General features: G+C 39.3%; 1 protein-coding gene across 1 annotated transcript in view; it reads left to right on the top strand.

Annotated features, from left to right (window-relative positions):
- LOC127660682 (protein kinase C epsilon type-like) overlaps positions 1-23,176 on the top strand; it is a 144,405-nt gene that overhangs the window by 100,540 nt on the left and 20,689 nt on the right. The window contains exon 11 of the mRNA XM_052151047.1: positions 2,625-2,779. Within this exon, the coding sequence (XP_052007007.1) occupies positions 2,625-2,779 (155 nt within the window). The remainder of the gene's footprint in view (positions 1-2,624; positions 2,780-23,176) is intronic.

Raw genomic sequence — 23,176 nt, 5'->3', positions numbered from 1 at the left:
ACACATTTAAACTATTTCTGCAGGGCACATAAATTACTGGTTATTCAGTGATTTCAAAAACAATACTGCATATTTCCTGAGCCAGTCTGTACGTCTGCTGACTAGTACATAAGTCACATTTTTAGACTTGCAGTATGTGTGGGTATGATCTACATCTTGATTCTTTGAAAGCATGTGCATGACCCACTGCAGATAATGAGTTATGTTCTATTCTGCGGAACAGGGCAACGGGTTCATGTGTTCTGAGAATGGCTGAATGGCTTTTAACTTTCCTACATTTATATTCTTTTTTTAGCCATGTTTGTCTCTTGAAATCAGTTCCGTGTAATATTTGAATTTTGTCATCTATCAAAACATATTTTCTTTTGAAAGTGCATTACCCTTATGTCCAAGACCTTATGTGGAATTTCTTTTTTAAGTAAAATTGGAAGCAAATTATGTTCATAGTGTTTGGTTATATTAATGCCTCTTGAACAGTTACATTCTTCAGCGAATGCAGACATAAAACTATCCTAAAATACTTTGGGCCCTATTTTAAGAGCACTATGCCTAACCAAAGTACTATGCGATACATCATATTTGCAAAGTCAATGGGCATGGCCACAAAGTTTTGGTATATAAGCATACGCCAAGTCTGGCGCAAGTGGCAAAATTGTACATGCAAAGAACAAATGGGTCAAGTCGTTCTTCTCCGGTTATTTTACTGTCTGTGTCCTATTATATAGCACTTCATTCCCTACATTTATTCATATAGCAGACACTTTTATCCAAAGTCCGACTTAATTAAGATACAACATATGCGATTCTTAAATCTTAGAGGAGGCAGGTGCAGTGCTGTATTACAAAGTTTCAATTGCATTAGAAAAGTATTAGCCAAGACTTTATTTTATTTTATTTTTTTATTGTTATTTTTATTGTATGGTCAATTGCTCAGGAAAAAGTTGTCTTTAGCCGTTTTTTTTTTTTTTTTAAGACAGAGAGGGAGTCTGCTTAGCCATCAAGATACAATAAAGCCGGAAGTCCAGGAAAGGAATTTGGTGCCTCTTTGTGTTGTTACCACAAGGTAATGAGTGGTGACTCATTTGCAGACCACAGCATTCTGTTGGGAATGTAGCTTTCCATGAATGATTTGAGGTAAGCTGGTGCAGACCCATTGATCCCGTTTCCACCTGGTATTAATGGGTTTGTTCACCCAAAAAAATTTATTTTATCATTTACTCACCCTCATGCCATTCCAGGTGTGTATGTTCTTCTTCAAAACATATTTGAAGATAAATAGAAAAATATCAGTAGGTCCTTAAAATGCAAGTGGATGGTGATACAACCTTTTGAAGCTCCAAAAAGAAAAGGCAGTCAGCAAATTATCATCCATACGACTCCACTTGTAAAAACTAAACGCTTGTTACGCTTCCGGTCAGCAGCAGTACGCGCGTGTGACGTAATTGCGTTGCCATGTTCACGCGAGAGCATGCGCACATGCGACACACCAATTGAATTTGATGAGAGAGAAAGTTAGATAAATAATACATAGACAGTGCTGAGTAGTAACAGACTACATGTAATCCGAAAAATATCAAGTTCTTGTAATTTGATTAAATTACATTTTTAAATACTCGTAATTGTTTCTTTTTTATAGATTACACGATTACATATTAACAAGGCAACAGCAATAAATTGTTAATAATTCACTGATAATTTTCACATCAACATCATATTCATACCCTGTAGTGCAATAATCTCACAGATTAACTTTTTCTAATTGTTTAATGCACTTTTTAAAATGTCATAAGGAGCTCTTTTTGTAAGTAATATAGAATGGAATGCATTTTCTTCCTCTTTGTACTTCTATGGTAAAATGATCATCCTCCTCAAACGCATGTGATTTAAAATAAAATAGAACTAGGTTGAAAGTAATCCAAAAGTTATTGGATTAGATTACCCCAAAAATGTAATCTATGAGATTACATTACTGATTGCACATTTTCATGTAATTTGTAATCAGTACCTGATTAAAATTCATAAGTAATCCACCCAGCACTGTACATAGACAAAGCAATCTTTCAACTGCATTGCTCTCACCGATTGTACAGAACTACAAACATACTGTACAGCGCAAGCGTTGAAGTCCAATTTGTGAACGAATTACTCTTATTTTGAATTAATCAATCAAAGACTCTCAAAGGGAACTCATGAGTTGGTGGTCTGAATCAGTGCAATGAATCACTGTCAGAGTTGTTTTTTGACTCATTACTTTCATCTTGTCCAGCTGTAAATCAAGCAAACATCAAGGTTGGAAATTAGCACATAGTTAGGACCAATTATTAGGTGGTGCTTCCTCAATAGTGCTAAAATAATTGTTGATGTAATCTTTAGGGAACTGGAAATGTGAAGGGGATTCTGAAACAGAACCAGAATCGATAATTTCCTTCTTATTGATACAAATCTATATAAAAATCAATAAAATGTCATCCCTACTTTCATGCGGACTACTAAAGACTTCAAAAGATTTCTGCAGTTTGTTTAATCGAGCATTACTGTGAAGAATACATCTAAGAAATTGTTCTAATGAAACCATGAAAATGTTTTTATGTAGTTTATAAAACTGTTCTCTATGTTCTCCTCAGGATCGTCTGTTCTTCATCATGGAGTATGTGAACGGTGGAGACCTGATGTTTCAGATTCAGCGGTCACGTAAATTCGATGAAGCTCGTTCCCGATTTTACGCTGCTGAGGTGACCTCTGCCCTCATGTTCCTGCACCAGAATGGTGTCATTTACAGGTACAGAAAAACATTGTATGGCATTTCACCCTTCTCTACACTCCGCCCTCTTTGTTACTGTTGCTCCCTCAGACAAGCTTTAAAGAACATCCCATTGGAATATATGGGAGATTGCCGTGAACAGTGCATTTATCAGTATAATGTGCTCATAAAGTGGCAAAAAGTAATTGGGTATTATTATTTTGTGGTCTGGAATGAAGTGTGACATTGCAGAGCATTTTTATCTGCTGCTTTTCTTTAAAGAAATTGCGGAATGCAATTATTCAGTAATATGAAGATTCTGCAAATCAGAATCAAGGAAAATGCTAATCAGAGACAACTGAAAAAGGAAAAGCCTAATTTAATAGCGATTACAACTGGTAACATTTGTGTAAGTTAACAGAACTACTCACTATGGTACTTCAAATGGTTTAGTTACTATCACTTCTACCATGACCTGAATCAATCAATAAATAAAGAAACTTTAATAAAGAAACTAAAGTTATTTAAACAGTTCACCCAAAAATAATAATTCTCTCATAATTTACTCACCCTCATGCTGTCTCAAATGCATATGACTTTCTTCAGCTCTTTGTGCATGTAAAAGGGTCTGCAAAGTTACAAAGCACAAAGTCCACGCAGAAGGGTGTACTTCTCTCCCACAGACAACACTGCTCAAGAACTACAAGAAACGGGCTGTTTGTAGTCCAGCCATTTCTTCCTTAAAGTATCTACACCACTATGTAATACATTTGCATAATGCCCGCCTAAGGGCTACTTTGGCCTACCCTCAAACAAACATAGCCGAGGCCAGGATGAGTTGGGTTAGTGTTGTAGCCATGTCGAGAAGACGCTGTTTCCTTCACTGCGAAAGCAAAACCTCATTGTTTGGTGTACACCCAGTGCACAGATGTAGGCCTCTGCTAACCTGCTAGCTAATGTTATTGTGTTGAAATAGTTTTGTTAATCATCTGCAGGCCCATTTTTACCTACAACTGTGTCGTATTATCCCGATTGATTTTTTCTTACTATCATGAATACTGATCTAGTGTGGAGATGGATTTATTTTTACAAATGGTAATTTTACATCTAAGGGTTTACTGTTCAGCTGTGGGTCGGCTTATACCTAAAGCTGTGCAACAAAATGGTCGATATCAAGAGTCTTTTATAATTACAAGCTGTAATGTTACTGCCGCTATCGGTAGTCCACGGCTAACTTGCTCACTAACTCTCTAATACACCCGGTAATGTCCAACCGGGAGTAAGCCTCTGTTCTCCGTTCATATCTTGGCCAATAAAAGATTGGCTACACCCATTCCAGTAAAAGATGACTAACTCAGAGGCACTACGTGTCTTTTACTTGAAGCTTTGTTAGGTTCACAATAATCAAAAGTGTACTTGTTAGAAAGCTACAAAATTAAAACTTACCACTGTGAAATATCCTGCTCAAGTCGTGCTTGCGAAGGTGGTTCGGGTCAATCAGCTTGTTCTTCCAAACTTTCATTTATTTTATTCATTATCAGACTCAGGCTCTGGCTCGAATTGGTATGGCAAAAACTGACTGTTACCATAGTTACAGTAGTGTTTACAGAGGTGCTCACGAAGCACTGTTTTGGTAAGTGCCATTTCATTTCTGACACGCGCTCTATGCAGGTGACCAATCACAACAGACTAGGCCAGCTGACCAATCAGAGCAGACTTGGCTTTTTGGAAAGTGGAGCTTTAAAGAGACAGGAGTTAAGTCAGAGCTTTTCAGCCAGAGTATGAAGATCGGAAAAAGAAAAGTACGGTAAGAGAAAAATAATGTGAACATTAAATCATGTAAACCTATTCTAGTAGACCCCCAAAATAAAATTATGAACCTGTAAATTAGCATAGTATAGGCTCTTTAAGTCCTTATTTACTATGCTGCATTTATGTCCATGTTGGTGCTTGACCCCATTTACTTAAAATGTTTGGACAAGAACTCATCATATCGAGATCAAAATATCTTTGTTTGTGTTTCCGCAAAAGAAAGTCGTATGAGTTTGAGACAGCATGGGGTGAGTAATTGATGAGAGAATTTATCATTTTTGGGTGAAATGTCCATTTAACTATAATTAAACTTGGAGCAAAAGTTGGTGTCCTTACTGATGTTATTCATGTGCATTTGCACACAGCATACACTTTACTGTATTTCTGGATATTTTCTGTAATTTCCTTATAAAACATCCAGAGATTTACATTAGAAAAGAGACTAAATGTGTCAAGTAATATGAAAGATGCTAAGATATGATTGGTCAGTAATGTTTTGGACTGAAAACAACCATCTATTCCAAGTGTTTCCTGAAGTTTAATCCATCATCCAAATAATTTATTTTCTCAGCCAGCTGTCACGCAGTCCTGCACTGATTATGTCTGAAGCTAATTAAATGGAGTTTGTATTACAAAAACTTGGGTTTTGTATCTTTAGTAACTATTTTGCCTAGAGTCAGGAGCCCTTGTCTGCCTTGTTTACCTCAGGTTGTTTACTTTGATGAGCTATGTGCAATGATTTATTCGTTCCCAGACAGTTTGTTTACCCACTCAATTGTGTGTCATTAACCACACACAACGGGCAGTGCTTCTGGGGCTGGAAAGGTCAGTTTTGCTTGGGATAATTTGTATCCATTGCTAGATTTTTCAGTGCTGGCTTCATGCATACAAATTTACAGGCTTACTGGTTAATGTATAGACAGTAAAATGTATAGGTTTGATGTACAACTGTCAATATATTTCAATGTACATTCATCATACAACTGATAGCAAGTACATCTCCTTGTATATTGTAATGATCTTAAAGTTATAATATACAGAAGGGGTCTACAACACTTAAAAATCAAGTCATCATGAACTCTTCTTTCAATCGCCCCTCTGGCCCTCATTGAACCCATTGACCTGTGAGTTTCCTCACCCACCCATTCTCGGCCTGTACCTAAGCTCTTGTTGGTCCTGGGCAGGAAGACTCTCATTTGGAGTTTAATGTGGTATTGAATTAAATGTACCTCCTCCCCAGGACTGTCTTCCTGGATCCAAGGAAATGGGGTTTTCTTATGAAAATAGGACACTTCGGATGAAAAGGTCAAGTAGAGGTCCAGTGGTTTTAATTACAGTGAGTTTATAATTTTCTCCCCCTTATATAACAGAACGCTGTGCTCTTGAGGCTCCTACATCATGTCATGTTCAACAGATAAACCGTAATTTCGGTTTAACAAACAAAGGTTGAATGCATTTACCTGCAACTTTTATTTTGAATTTGAAACAAGATACTAGAATTGTATGACAAGACGTAGGGAACAAGATTCACCAACAATACAGCCAAAAAAAGATGTGACCTGATAAATGACTGAAAACCAAAGAGGCTAAAAGTTGGTTAGGGATTTTAACAAACTAATAACCTTTAAGGCCCCATTTCCTTGAGGTATTACGATGTGTTTCAGGTGATCTGTTGCTGTTCCGAGACACCTGGTCTCTCAAATGCGTCTCCTGTGACCACTTGTGTTCGGACTTGGAGGGTCTCTGTTTCAAGACAACATACATCAATCACTATGCCAGTGTGTTACTGCACGATAATAAAACACAATAAAGTCAGTAAAGTCTAAGAAAACACAAAAAAAAAAACTGTGCTATTTCTTCCAGATGCAGTTGAAATTTAATCTTAGCACAAGCACAACATGTCAAGCAGAATTATCCATTATTTTAGTGAATTACCTGTATTAAAGTAGCTTCAAGTGTTCGTGCTTCTTGTCTGTTTTGATATCAGACACTCTCAAGAAGATCAGTGAAGTTCTCGTGATTGTGTATGTATCCGAAATTTTCAGATCGGATGGTTGTTTCTTTTTAAAGCCGCTCGTAAATGGCAAAGTTTAAACTCTTGTTTAATTAACAGGTGAGGGGTGGCGCTTCACTGCTGCCGGGACACATACATGACAGATTAGTGTTTACACCTCAAATGTAATGTAGTCACATGCGTTTTTTTACCACATTTGTGAGCCGATCATAAAATGGTTTAGATCCCATTTAGATCTGTATTTAGGGCTGACCACATGTGATCATATCACCCGAAATGCATATTAATATCAGGTGGAAATGGGGTCTAAATATTACATTTTGGCACATACTGTAACTCATTCCACACATTTGTGCTGCGGACATGAATTTTGTCCAAACAGTGCAGCTTGTTGAGGAGAAGTGTAATATAACTTTTTAATTGATCAGATTGTGAATTTTGTCTGGTGGATGACAAATGGACGAAAAACCCTTAGACTTACATTAAAGGAGGGACCCGGGCCATTTCTATGCATAGCAAACCCATAACCACCCATAAAACCTTAGCAACCACATAGCAACATGCTAAAAACCACTCAGAGCACCTTAGCAACCATATATCAATGCCCAAGCAATGTTCAAGTAGATGTTTTAATAACATAACTATATACTGTACCCCTGAAGCAAACAGTGTTATGTGCAAGGCCCAAATGACACTGACTGATTCAAATCAAACAGAAGCTTCTCGATCTGTTGCTATGAGAGGTATCACTCATTGCTGCACAAGTTATGAGTGACGCATAACAAACAAGCCAGACCTTTATTGATACAGCCAGTCATTGACTTCATTTGAAAGTTCTATTTAAGAACACAAGGACTTGAACGACTGCCATGACTTCCATTCATGTCTCTGTACCACCACAGCCGTCTGACCCTAGTTTATGATTAAGATCACTGACATGATGTTTCTTTGGCAAAAAAGGGAAAACCGGACAGGATGTGATTGAAGCCAATATGAATGGCTTATTGTATGAAATAAGAATAGCAACACACACACATGCATGAACGTCCAATCATACACCTCAAATTCACCTCTGGCGCCAGTGCTGATGATTACCTAAAGATGGGAAGATTAGACTATCAGAAGCTGTACAAGTGGTTGTCCTCATTGATGGTCACTTTAAGAGCAAAGCATGCTGGGAGATTGATTGATTAGGGCCCCCATCTTATTATAAAGTGTCTTTGCTCTGACCTATAACAGGAAAAAACAAAGGAAACATAAATTGTGCTGGTACTTCATACTGGCAATGGGGAGCATAAAATAATTTGGTGTTTTGGACACCGATGTTTCCTTAGGGACCTGATAACCATTGTGGCACAGATTGAGCATTGTTCAAGATTGAGTATAGGGTAAACCAGGGCTTGTTTTCACATGGGGAAATTTTCATAAGGACTACATCTCAGTAACTATAAGGTTTTGTGTTAGAAGCAGAAGTGACATCATTTGGCATGTTAATTTGGTTATGACATATTGATAGGATATTGGTCTTGGTCAGTGATGTAGTCCTACAAAAAGTCCCTGTTCATCTGACCTGGGGTGAAGGGGATCTTCTGACGAGGATAGTGTTCCCTGACTGCTATCATTCATTCAAACATGTACCACATGCGAGGAAGGGTAGCCAGAGGACTTTTTGGGAGTTGGGGCCATAAGCAAACTGTGTAATCTGGGTATATATGAGCTGAAAAACACTGTATTCAACATGTTTCTGAGAAATACCCCAGTGGGATGATTTCCACTAATAGTTTATTCAGATTAGTGGTATTTATCAAGAATTTGTGTTTGTTTTTTATTATTATTTATTTATTTTTAATTACAAAGCAGGAAATAAGATGATGCATATTCTGTGAGTCGTTTATCTTAACATGAACAATATATGAATAGTAATAAAATATGTAAATGCTTCAAAATCTGTTATTGATATGGGTTTAATTAAAATATGATTGATCATTTTATTTTGCCCTCCTGTATGTTGTAGTTGCTATATGCATATGGCCCTGACTACACCACTGCTCTTTGCAGACTATATCTGCAACGCTGTTGCTGCAGCACAATTAGAGAAACACAAGACATGCTGCATTAAGCATGTATGACATATTGCTGCACAATTGTCAAATGCATAACACAAAACACAACCCCCCAAACAAGCATATCTACCACCTTGACTTGTGGTCTGCTGCTGCTCTGAAGAGCCATGTATGCTGGCAAGGTGTTGGCCTCCTTGGCTGAATGACATAATGACATTTAAATAAATCTCTATGTGTGCCAGGGTCTGCTTGGCTGAAATGGCTAGTGACCTGACTCATAATGTGTACCTGGGCTTGGAAAAACCAGAGCTTATTTAACTAGTGACATGGCATATCAGTGCCTGGTATGACTACGGCTTACCTTGATAAAGACATGCTTATTTGTGTCAAGGCCAAAGCAGACCTTGCTGTGCAAGCTAATAGAAGAAAAAGCCTCAGCAACCACCTGAGCATTTACCAACCTAATAGCATTTTTCAGAGAAAACTCTCTATGCATGCTGCAGAGAATGTAGTGATGGGTCATTCATGAACGATTTGTTCATTTTGAACTAATCTTTTATATGATTTTATATGAATGAGTAGTCTCAGAGTGGAATTTGTTCATTTTGTTGTGGCGGCGCGTACACACAATCCTTTCCCGTGTTTTGTTCATTTGACACCGGACAGCCGCATAGGCTCTGTACAGGAACTTGAAATTATTAGTTCAACTCCAGAGTCGGTCTTCGGGTGCAAGTCTTCCATTCATTTGACACATGACAGACGCATAGTTTCAACACAGAACATGTTGGAAACAGAAATTATTTCATACTCTCAACCTTCCTTAAATACAATCTTAAATAAAATACTAGGTATTATTTTTGTCCTTGCAGTTGCACAGTGTTTCGGGTCTCAAATGTTAGCTTCTTTTTTAAGAAAAATAAATATTTTCATTTATAATTTGTGAATTTTTCTGTTATGATGGTTCTTTCCATAACATTGAATCTGATAAGAAAGCGTCTAGGTTACGGATGTAACCTCCGTTCCCTGATGGAGGGAACGAGACGTTGTGTCGAAAAAGCGACAATGGGGGTGTAGAACCCTCACGGGAAGGAGGACAGGAAACGAAGGTTCCAGGGAAAAAAAAGGTAAGGTTTTTAATGTCTGTCTCACAAACAATTATAAGAAAATCAACACACAATAACACAAGCGCAGTGGGTTGGCTTGTTCTGGTCGACTCCCTCTGCTCTGCGGCCGCTGGCTTTTTCACCGCTCTCCTCACTCTACTGCAATTAGAGACAGGTGTTAGTCATAATTTGGCCCAGGTGTGAGCGCCCTTACCGCTTCTCTCTCCCGGACGGGCGCTTGACCACGCCCCCGCTGCCACAGGGGGTCTCTCTTGAGCGCCGAATATACCTCTGATCTATGAAAAAAGGCCAATGAGAAGTTGGCGTACAGAATTTGCATGTCCCGCCCCTGAACATACGAGTATAAATGCAGGGAAATGCGTCTGTTTCATTCAGGATTTTTCTGAGGAGCCGGAAATGGTCCGGCCACAACAGTGGCTCGGCTCAGCGACGTGGCCGGTCGACACAACGTCTCGTTCCCTCCATCGGGGAACGGAGGTTACATCCGTAACCTAGATGTTCCCCCTCTGTCGCTCACTTCGATGTTGTGTCGAAGAAGCGACACTAGGTTTCCAATTTAAATCATGCCATGCGCTGAGCCGTGTACGTGTACTGCTGACACAGGAGCGGGTAGGTACTTGATGTGCCAAAACGCCCAGCTATATCAGACTGCACGTACCCTTCCCCAATGCCCCATAAATTCGTCGGAACCCTTATTACAAGGGAAGGGGGTCTTACCCAGTTTCCTATTCTTTCAGGGTGAAAAGACCCTGCGGAGACCACACCCGCCCAGAGAGGGGGAGGTAAAAGTAGCGAAATACACCACATTGTCTTTTAGGTCACATGTATGAAGTGGCGCGGTGTTAGACCCGCCTCTTCGGAGGGAGGAGTTGCTACAGACACGGGGACCGGGGGGGCGGGAACTGCCCATGGGAGACACGGATCCACTCATAAGGAGACCGTTCCGTCTCTGAAGGGCGTGGTAGGAACCTTGGGCATGTAGCCCGGCCGCGGTCTTAGGATCACATGTGTGTCTGCCAGACCGAACTCCAGGCAAGTGTCGCTGACAGAATGCTTGCAGGTCCCCAACCCTCTTGATGGAGGCGAGCGCGATCAGCAGGGCCGTTTTCAAGGAGAGGGCCCTGAGTCGAAGGGGGTCTCTTGAAGGCCTGAGAGGACAACTGAGAGATCCCAGGAGGGGAACAGGCTTGGCCGATAGGGATTTAACCTCTGGGCGCCTCTTAGGAACCTGATAATCAAGTCGTGCTTACCCAAAGACTTGCCGTCTACTGCGTCGTTGTGGGCTGTGATAGCAGCTACATACACCTTCAAGGTGAACAGAGACAGCCTCCCCTCCAACCTCTACTGCAGAAATGAGAGCACTGACCTGACTGCGCACCTTTGTGGGTCTTCGCCCCGAGAAGAACACCAATTCATGAACAAGCACCACTTTAGGGCATAAAGTTGCCTGGTAGAAGGGCTCTGGTTTGGTTGGGAGGGACCCCAGGAACCAATCATCCTACCACGACGGCTGTGGGGAGAACGGAGGGTTCCAGTCCAACCCCACGCTGGTGGCGGCCCGGGCAACCTCAGACTGGGTGTGCTGGCCCGAAGGTGGCAGCTCAGACGAGTCCTCCGCGTCAGATGCCGAACCGCTCTCCGATGCAGCGGCGAGCTCATCCAGCTCGGGGGGGCTCAAGAGGATAGGCAGGCTGGCTGTGAGGCGAGCCGCTGTTGCCTCGAGCCCGGACGGAAGTCAGCGAGCGTGCCGGGGGGCGGGAGGTTCGCTGGGACGTACGACCCGGCGAAACTGTGCCCGCTCGCCTCCATCGCCAGCCGTGTCGTCCTCAATCCCGTGGAAAGAAGGAGCGACGTGGGGGGCGGCTGGAGTGGCGTTCTTTTGGTTGAAGGAAAGCCCACAACGTTGCCATGGTCATGTTCTCGCAATGAGAACATGAACCATCCACAAATGCTGCCTCGGTGTGATCGCAGCCCAGACACACGAGACAGTGCCTGTGGCCGTCTGAAGCGGAGAGCACTCTTACGCATCCAGGAACTACAAAGGGGTACACGCATCCAGGAGCTACAAAGACGCGTCCTGAAAAGGACGTTCAACGCTGTTGTGTATTGCTCTTTTAGAGAGAATTACTCTTTTAGAGAAAATCACTCTTTTATACAACACTCTTTTAGTATTGCGCTGTCGAAGCGCCCAGGGGCAAACTGCACTGCCGTGCAGAGAAAGGGGAAAGCCGCTGAAGTGCGCCATAGATCCAACAGCAGTAATCGCTCAGAGATAGAGGAACAGGTGTGTGACTCGCAGCTCACTGCATACACGACCATCAGCTCCGAAGAAAATTTCTGAATGAAACAGACGCATTTCCCCGCCTTTATACCCGTATGTCCGGGGGCGGGACATGCAAATTCTGTCCTAAACTTTAAAACTTTTATGATATTTTCTTCAGGATATATCATAGATTACAAAAGCTATGAGGAAACCCCATATTATTTACCTGACTACATAACTGATTTTAAATAAACTGTAATAGATTTTTCCCTCTTGATGAATCCCCTTGTTGTATGATTTATGTCCTTTGTCCTTATTAACTGTAGACCCAAATCTAGTATACCTTAGAGAATTTCCCTTTGAATTTACTGGTAGTCATAGACATAATTTTACTTTCATTTTGCTCTTGGCAGAACATATCTTGTACGTAAACACATTACATGCATTAAAATAATACATCATGACCATTTTTATGATTTTTAAATGTAAAGTATTGTCACACTACATGTATTTATCATGAAACAAACAACTTCAGTGTAACGAATGCAGGAGTGAAGGCAGACGAGGAGGTGCGGATCCAAAAGCAGGTTCTTTATTATAAATCAAAGTGAGGGCAAACAAACAGGAACAAAGAAATATCCACGAGGGGAAAACAACATGAACATGAAAAACATCCACAGGCAGGAGAAACAACCATAACATTCACGTACAACAACATTCAACGACCGACAAGGGAATGAAGGAACAAACAGGGTTTAAATACACAAGGACAAGGGTAACAAGGCCAATCAACAAACAGAACTCTGAAACAGGATAACGAGATAATTAACTAAAACCAATGACAAACAAGAACTGAATCAAGGTAATCAACCAATAAAACCCAGATACAAAACATGGAGGGAAAACAGGATGTGACAAAACTAAGAACTGAACAGGAATTTTCAAAATAAAAGTACACAAAAGAACAAAGGAAAACAATGAACATGACAATCAGTGACATCCGGACAATCTCAATGCTGATAGTCTTTCACGACAATGCGGCATGCAGATTTTTTGGCGAAAATTAAAATGAACCGAATGAAGCGATTTTGCGTGTTCGAGTCACGCCATTCGTTTCATTCACGTCTATTCGCATCTGTGCATTGACTTTTTATGTAATCGCGCCACATGAAACTCTCACTTTGCTTTGTATGTGAACGCATCATAAGAGAAACCATCTTACGTGCAAAATGAGCAAATTTAAATATTAGGCAAAGAGAGTGTACACAAGTTGATTGGCTACCCGTTTACACATCATAGCTGTTGGGTAAACAAGCAAACATAATCAAACCACACTTGCATACAGTACATTAGGGCAATGGTCATATATATAAAATACATGACATCATGTCCCACCATTGGTTCAAATTGTGTTCAATGAACTTTTCCCGGGCAATAACAGTGGATGTTAAATATTCATGAAATGGTTGTAGCCAAGATGGACTTTCAAAAATGAACCTACTGTACACTGAGAAATATACAGTGCAGTAAAAAAAGTGGGACAATTTGCCCATGTCTCCTTTATGTGTGATTATTGAGAGTGTTCACCACACAGTGTGGTTGGTGTGTTTTAGTGATAAAGAACCAGAAGACTTCTGGTTCAAACCCTGCAAAATGTAAGCCATGAGCTGCTACCATTATACCCATATGCAGAATACTTAACTCAGATTGCAGCATGCCAAAAATAGATTAATACCATTCTATGAAGCATCATGTGCAAGTCCTGGAAATAATTTGCACCAGCTCTGGTTGTGTGGCAATAAAGACAGACAAGATGATTTTCTTGTTCTATTTTATTTGGCATCCCTGGTTGAAAGCCCTACATTAGAAGAGACTGGTGAAGCTTGCGTGTTAGAACACATTCTGCGTGTTGAAGCACAAGCTGCTTCAAGCGCATGGCAGAACCGCATTTTTCCCCCATGTGAACCTATTCAACCTCAATACTCGCAGCCCTATCGGAAAAAGACATGGTGGCAGTTTTTGATCCCGACCGCAGAAGTTTGATCTGGTTAAAGAGGGCATGTTTAATCTTGACTTTCCCTATCTGTAGATTTTTGGTGTGGCTGGTTTGGTTGTTTGTTCGGATTCAGTGCATCTAAAAATAGACATATAGAGCAAGTGGCATATATGTGTCTCTTCAGGGATTATTCTTGCAGTGTATTGTAGAGCAATGTTTGCCAGGATATAGAAGACGTATAGTCAGTGGGACTCAAAAGGCTTTTTAACTGAACATGTTAGCTGCTTGTTAGATCTGTGTGCGCTCGGTGGCCTTTCACCTACAAAGGAACACCATCAGGCCATTGATACAGTTTACATAAATCCAGGATCACTTCCAAATAATAAAATACACTCTTTTGTAAATGAATTCCTTTATGTAGTATATATGGACTAAGAAGCTCAGTTACAACTCTTTGTATGAAACTCAAAACTGAAAGCAAAATATATTGTCAAGAGATTACACTATAAAAGTGGTAACCTGCAATTGTTACCTTAAGGATCTATTTCTGCTTGATTTAACCCATAAAATGTTTTGTTTGTGTTACCTAATTTATAAGGTAAATTCAGTCAGATTAAATACAGGTTTTAATTTGAATAAGTTGTTATTTTTTAGGTTACCTGACAAAAACCAAAAATATTGCTTCATGTGGTAACATCTAGGGCAATGGTCATCGATATAAAACACATGACATCATGTCCCACCATTGGTTCAAATTGTGTTCAGTTAACTTTTCCTGAGCAATAACAGTGGATGTTAAATATTCATTAAATGTTTGTAGCCAAGATGGACTTTCAAAAATTAACCCACACTGAGAAATATACAGTGCAGTAAAAACGTGTGACAACTTGCCCATGTCTCCTTTATGTGTGATTATTGAGAGTGTTCATCACACAGTGTGGTTGGTATATGGTGTATATATATATATATATATATATATATATATATATATATATATATATATATAAAGAGCAGCGTATGTGCTTTAACGTTGCAGTATGTAACAATTTTCATGTAATATTTATTTTTGCCAATGTGTGAATGGCTTGTAATGCAACTTTAAAAATTAGAGCTTCCCGGACTTCCTAGGTTGCCTATTAAAGCCTTTAGACTGATTTTAGCGGGCCGGTTTTGCTGGGAAAATCCAAAGGATGTGATGTTTATGCTCGCTCCCGAGAACCTTGCCTCAGTGGTTCTCTTCCACTATTTAACAGCGACAACAAACTGCTACACTAGGTAACGTTATCTTAGAGATGGAATCCAGCAAACATCCGGCTCCCAGCACAACACCGACTCATACACAAACACAGAGTAAGCAAAAAAACCAAAAAACATTTATTTACCGAATCCCACCTGGCTAAGCGGGAACGTGATCATGGTCGAATGAAAACTATAGTGAACATCGGCAGGGCATTTGATTCCTGGATGGACCGTTGTTCAGTTTTTGGGATCAAAACCGACTCTGAATTGGCGTTCATCTTATTGGACAGGTAAGCTTACAAAACTGCAAATCATGTGAAATATATTGCCATAAGGAAGTAACTATAGCTAACTTGATCTTGCCTGCTAACGCTGACGGATTGCAAGCTACCTTGCTTAATATCTTTCAAATAATTTCAACGATTTTCTCTTTATACTAAAAGTCAGGTATACAGGATAAATTTAGGCAAATACATATGACACAAAAAATACAATAGAGCAACATAACAGTGCAACAGTAAACTTGTATAGTTCATTTATATGTGTGTATCAGTATGCTATGTTAGCTGATAAGTAGTTTTGGTTTAGTCTCAAAGTTTGTAGTAAAACAATCATACGAGTACGATCAGCAAGTAGCTGGCTGCAGTTCACTTAATGGCCACAGGTGTCATTAATAACAAGGATTTCTGAATCTTACATCCTGCTCCTTCAATGGACACAAGCAAGGACATATGACCTATTATACAAATAAGTTAACATGGTCAGTATTACATATCTGATTTGATGTCATTTGTGACCTTAATTTCATTTAATTTGCAACCTAAAATTTGAACTGCTTCTTGATTTTGCATCACAACTTTTCTGTAAAACCCTACCACACTATGTTTATTGTCCGGTTTAAAAAATCCCAGATTTCATTGTCCAAGACTTTTGGGCCCTGCTGTATGTGACTTTTCTGGGTGTGTTAATGGAATAACATTTGAGTGCATTTGAAGAAAATGCATTTTTTCAGTTTCCGGTTTTAGCAAATGTTTTCTTGCAGAGGTTACTGTGTACGTAATGGAAAAAATCACTCTTCAAGATTCGCTTGAAAACACAGGAAATGCTCTAAATTGATTCTGCTCTCTCTTGCCGTGTGCCTTTCTCTCATCTCTCTCTTGTTTTTCTTTCTTGTTGTGTTCTTAACATGTCAGTGCTTTTCTCTCAAATGAAAGGAGCTGTGTAGCATAATGTAATAGTTAATCTCATTATTTTGTACTGTTTTTATAGCTAATGTTAAACCCTAAAGATTTTCATGTTGTTTACAAGTTAACTTATTGTTGTGCTTTTATGTTTATTTAAAATGCCTTTCAAACCATTGAAATCATTTTTAAATTGTGGATATTGATGTTCCTTGTCAGATAATCTTTTCAAACTTTTTATTACTGTGGCCTTTCTGTTCAAACTGTAAGAAAAAAAGAAAGCATTATATATATATATATATATATATATATATATATATATATATATATATATATATAATTTTTTTTTTTTTTTTAGATGATAACAAGGATAATTATATAAGAAATTAAAGATTAGTAAGATTGTCACGGTTTCGTGTCACCTGCACTGTGTTTCGCGTCGTCTGCACCGTGTTTCGTGTTGTCCGCCCCGTGTTTTCTGTTTCACCCGTCACTAGTCACTTTCCATGTCACGCTCCCTTGTTGTCCGCCCGTGTTTTCTGTTTTACCGTTCACGCTCCCTGTCATGTCTTCCTTGTTGTCCGCCCGTGTTTCACTGTCTCTGTGAAAACTACACTTCCCTTCTTCCCGTCGTTTCCGGCCCTGTCTGCGTGTTATTGTCCGCACCTGTTCGTCATTTTGTTATCACCGTGTCTGTCCATTTAAACCCCGCTGTTTTCCCCTTCCGCTGTCGATCGTTGACGTTACATGTTCTGTGTTAACCTCTCTCCCTGCTGCTCTTGTTCCCAGCTCTCAGCCCGTTCGAGGATTTCCCTACCCTTCGTGGATGGTCGCTGTCCGCACTCCTCCTGTATGTTATCCAGCATTTTTAGTTTCCTTTTCCCATCGTGGACCTTTTATTTTCCCCAGTGTTTGTGTTATTTCAAATAAAGACCGCTTTTGGATCCACACCTCCAGTCTGCCTTCTCCTCCTTCCACACAATCGTTACAAAGATCAGTGTTGTGGAATGATACTTTCATAGTGCAAAAAAGTTTAATGAGACTCTAACACAATATTTTATATTAAGATATCACAATGCCAAAATGTATTTGCCACTTTAAGCTCGGATCCATATTAATCCATTGTTGCGTTCCATATGTCATGAATCAGTGTATCGTGAACACAGTAAATGAAGAAATAAATATACTAAATATAATATAAAATGTAATATAAAAAGTGTACTTTTAATCTTCTTCTAAAAACTCTAATATTTAAAACATTGTTTCTCTTTCATGCACATTATGAATGAAAGATATTACAAACAATGTGTCTTTTAAAAAGAAAATAATGCTTGAACTTCATAATTATGGTCTTGCGTTTTTCCTCTAATGACTGAAAAGAAATGGAAATTTCCATAGAAATTGAAGACTCCCTGGTTAGTGCCCTGGCTACTGAACAAAGGTGCTGATTAGCCGCTTTTCCACTCTCGGGCCAGTGAGAGCAAGGGCTATCAACTGGACAGTCGGTGCCAATAAATTTGGACCTTGAGCCATGAATTCTGGAACTTCCTTTGATGTAGAAAAGCAGGTTGGCCGAGCAGAATACAGAGCACTCGTTCACATTTCATGAACTTTCCATACCTATCTCTCTCTTTCTGTGCATCTAGTCTACAAGGCAAAAGTTTGGACACGTGTCACTGAATTTATTGTTTCTCATGATCTTTAAAATCTTTTTGTTTGAAATGCTTGTGCTTAAATGCTTGAATTCAGCTTTGTAGACACATATAAATTGTGCTTACAATCATGTATGAATACACACAATTAAAATGTATTTAAAATGTATTAAAAGCATCCAGCATGCAAGCAAGCTTATTCAATACTGCTCAAAAGTATTCCAGGTGGATACTTCGAGATATTGGTTGCGTGAAAACTGGTAGTGTAGTTAAACCAACATAATCACACGGGAAGTTGGAATTTTGCTGCCCAATGTTCAAGTATCATAACATTGGCCCCATTATTGCGTAGTTTCTAGTGGCATCTAACATCAGACATTTTTGCATCAGTTCAAGTGCATCTTTTTCTCTGGTGCACCCAGAAGTGCTTTGTATCAGCCGCATAGGAGACCTGGGTTCTTGTCCCACGTTGAATCCAGGAAGAAATTGCGTTCGCATAATCAGTGATGAGCGCAAATCGGAGGTTAAATTTTCCCTCTAAGAAAATATTTTTACTCCACTGATGTTTAGGTTTAGGGTTGGGGTTTTGGGTAGATTAAATAAAATATGCATTCTTCCGACTATTACATCCTTTAAATCTAAATATTACTTGCTTTATAGCTCACTTTTAGAACCCCTCTGTGGGCATTTCGCAATGGAGCTCACAAGAGCCCTTATGTTTAAAAACACTTCCCGCATGGACCACTGTTTCAACATTATGTTTCCGATTTCACTGTGAGATCAGTCTTGTTCAACTTGGATATTTTGGATAAAACCATTAATAAAGAAGTTTATCTCAAACTTGGAAAGTGGGTCTCTCACCACATATTTTCTCAACATTCATTTCAAGACCATTTGTCCACACCTCTGAAAGTAAAGAGTGATTGATTTTATTCAGTGGGGAAAGACAGAAGAATGAACACTCTTGCTCCAACTTTTCAGATAAACAGCAACGTGCCGAGCACCATGGTGTCTGTCTGAAAGAGAACAGTTGTGTAAGTATCCGATGCTCCCCTCCCTCCTGACTTTCCCTCCCTTTTCCGTGAGCATGGTTTTATGAAAACACCTTTGACTGAATGGCATCCTGCAAAGTGATGTTGACATTCTTTTTGCAATCAACCATCAAACCCCAATCCAACTGGTTTCATCCATCTCCTTGTTGTCTTTCATCACTGGCACCTTATCATCTTTCTCTCACTCCTTCTCTCTCTCTCTCCCTTTCTTTTTTACTGTGTCTATCTTTACCTTGTGCTGGTTAAATGAATAGAGACAGAGATGCTCTGCCTGGATACATGCTGTTCCCCACTCTTTAATACTAGATCAGGCCCATTTAAACATCTTATGCACCCCCACAGCCCCATTAGTAGGGCTTCAGCACCCCTTTATTAACACCAAATGTGGCCAGAAATGTGTTCCTGTAAGTTATATTATTAGAGATAAGAAACATTAGGAATTTTACAGTTTCAATTAAGGATGGGAATTTTCTTATCACATAAAAAACAAATAATTGGTTACTAGTAATTTAGAATTTAAGTTCAACTTCCAACATTGAACCTGTCATTCTTATGAAACAATTAGCTCTATGCATAAACAACAACATCTAGATTCAAAAATGAAAAAAAAAAAAACAGATTGAAGTCTTCTTGCAATATAATCTCTTTAAATACATTTTTGGGTAAACTATTCCTTTAACAAGGTCATGCATCCACACCAACCAATTCACTGAGTTGTAACAGCAAGATTTAGGTTAGAGAAGCAGTTTCATGAAGTAAACTCCAATTGCTATATTCGAGTAGTGTTTTAAGTAGTTGAATATTTAAAGTTGAATGAGTATTCGATTAATCGATTACTCATGCACATACCTAGTTTCAATTCTGATTCCACATAATGATTCTGGTTCCTTAGTGGTTAGTGTTAACAATTCTTTCAGTGATTTTGAGTTAGAAAAACAATGTTTGAAAAACAGTACTTATTGTCTCACTACCCTCATTGTCTCACTATAAATTCACATTTGTCTAGCAAAGTAACATAAATTCCATGAAGAGGGTGCATTAAGTGATTTTAGCGTTCTGAAGCTTTCACGTGACTGAGCTGTTGACACCCCCCATTCCACAACCCCACCCTTCAAAGATAATTTCGAGACAAATACCGAGCAAAAGAGCAGAATTGTTTATTCCTGTGGCTGTCAAATTCAACAGTGGCACAATAGTGCCCTCATCTGTCAAACATTATGAATCATAGCCTCAATGATCAGCTTCAAATACAACACTTTGAGAACGAGCAAAATGATTGACAGGTAAAAGGGTCAATGTCCACGATCAGCTGACACATATTTGTTTGCTGTTTACAAAGTCTACAGCTGTCACAGAGACTGGTGAGATATCTCAGGACACTTATTTCATTAATTTCTTTAAGGGAGTTTGAACATTGTTTGCATACCTTTCCATGAAGAAGTCACTTACAGCACCTTTAGCACAGTCTTTTTAATCACAAGAAAGAATCAGGGCTCAAAAGTGGATTGCTGATTTACGTTCACAGCCAAGAGAAAATAAGACGTTGATAGCCTAATCCTCATACCAATGGTGGATGCAGATATTATTGAAACGTTAACAGATCAGAATGTTGTGAAAATCACTGAGCTCCAGCAATGTCTTTTTAGCAAGTCAGTCCACTCGGTGACCATCTTTGGAATGCTCTTGGGCAGGCTGGACAGCTATTTTTCTATGTAAACAAGCGGCATACAGTGCAGCTCCTATGTACTAAAATGGGGAAAGACTGAAATCTCCAAAACAGTTGGTCAAGATTATGATCAAAAAACATATTTCAAATCAGTTGTAAAATCTTACAACACTGGAATCATAAATTGTGTTTCATTACCTCAGATTTCACAAAATTGATTGTATAGCTAATGCGCATGCGCATTCTCCAGATGTTTGACAGGAGATGTTTGTATCTAAATGGATTTTGGTACTTTTACCTGTAAGGTGGGACTTTCTTTCTGCATCTGTTGACTGTTGGGCATTCCAATTTCTCCCATTCATTTGAATAGAAGTGGCCCATCTCTGCTAAATAGTCTCTGGCTCCAGTAGCCTACTTTTCAGAAAGTGGAACCATTTCTGAAAAAGGACCGGTTCTTGATTCAAGCCAGTGACTGGATATCAATTAGCATTATCATTAACATTATTAAAATGGCCATTATTGTAACGATTCAATTGATAAACTTGAAACAATCAATATTGTGTGTGAAAAACAGACCTAGTAGTTTTTGAAACACCTAAGCTTTAAGTTTTGACAGTTCTGGGAGCAGTTGAATCTGATGTTGTATTGTTGTGAAGAAGAGATAAGTGTCAGCGATTATTCATGATTTACTTTTTTAATCTATTGAAAACCCTGAATTTTGAAGTAAAAATTTCTGTTCAGTTTTCCTATTAAACCTGCTTGGATACCCCCTGTGGTATGCACACCACTATTTGGGAGTCACTGCATTAAAAGACCCCTTAATTAATGTTTTCATTTTAAAGAACGTTTGGTGTCGTGGATCATATACTGGAAATTCTTTCTTTCTTTCGTTTGTTATAAATTGATCTGTTGCTCTCTGTCTGCATGCACAGCCTGGCATCAGGATATTAGTGTCCGCTTGATCAAACTTTAATCAGGCATATGTGTAGCAGTCCTGGGATGAGTAAATGATTCACTTACCTGATGCTAAAAAAAGCATTTCTTAGTTCTTGAATAAGGACAACCATAATCTCCTGATTCATGCATAAGCTATTTCAGGATGTGTTCAATGTGTTTTTTCCTCCCTCAACTGAGCTTCATAAATCTGTACAGCTCATATTCTATGACAGGACTTCCTGATCCGCTCTCCATTAGTCAGCCCCTGGTTATCCTGTTGGTTAAATTTAAGGTAAAGAGGCTCAAAATGAAAGTAAACAAAACTTTGCATGACTGTATAAGGGTGAAATAATAAATACATACAGGTGAAACTCGAAAAATTAGAATATCGTGCAAAAGTTCATTAATTTCAGTAATTCAACTTAAAAGGTGAAACTAATATATTATATAGACTCATTACAAGCAAAGTAAGATATTTCAAGCCTTTATTTGATATAATTTTGGTGATTATGGCTTACAGCTTATGAAAACCCCAAATTCAGAATCTCAGAAAATTAGAATATTGTGAAAAGGTTCAGTATTGTAGACTCAAAGTGTCACACTCTAATCAGCTAAACACCTGCAAAGGGTTCCTGAGCCTTTAAATGGTCTCTCAGTCTGGTTCAGTTGAATTCACAATCATGGGGAAGACTGCTGACCTGACAGTTGTGCAGAAAACCATCATTGACACCCTCCACAAGGAGGGAAAGCCTCAAAAGGTAATTGCAAAAGAAGTTGGATGTTCTCAAAGTGCTGTATCAAAGCACATTAATAGAAAGTTAAGTGGAAGGGAAAAGTGTGGAAGAAAAAGGTGCACAAGCAGCAGGGATGACTGTAGCCTGGAGAGGATTGTCAGGAAAAGGCCATTCAAATGTGTGGGGAGCTTCACAAGGAGTGGACTGAGGCTGGAGTTACTGCATCAAGAGCCACCACACACAGACGGGTCCTGGACATGGGCTTCAAATGTCAAACGTCTTACCTGGGCTAAAGAAAAAAAGAACTGGTCTGTTGCTCAGTGGTCCAAAGTCCTCTTTTCTGATGAGAGCAAATTTTGCATCTCATTTGGAAACCAAGGTCCCAGAGTCTGGAGGAAGAATGAAGAGGCACACAATCCAAGATGCTTGAAGTCCAGTGTGAAGTTTCCACAGTCTGTGTTGGTTTGGGGAGCCATGTCATCGGCTGGTGTTGGTCCACTGTGCTTTATTAAGTCCAGAGTCAACACAGCCGTCTACCGGCACATTTTAGAGCACTTCATGCTTCCTTCAGCAGACAAGCTTTATGGAGATGCTGACTTCATTTTCCAGCAGGACTTGGCACCTGCCCACACTGCCAAAAGTACCAAAACCTGGTTCAATGACCATGGTATTACTGTGCTTGATTGGCCAGCAAACTCGCCTGA

Source organism: Xyrauchen texanus, chromosome 20, assembly GCF_025860055.1.
Source record: "Xyrauchen texanus isolate HMW12.3.18 chromosome 20, RBS_HiC_50CHRs, whole genome shotgun sequence".
NCBI lineage: Eukaryota > Metazoa > Chordata > Actinopteri > Cypriniformes > Catostomidae > Xyrauchen > Xyrauchen texanus.
Note: the sequence above shows the minus strand (reverse complement) of the source record. Positions and strands in the feature narration are given on the sequence as shown.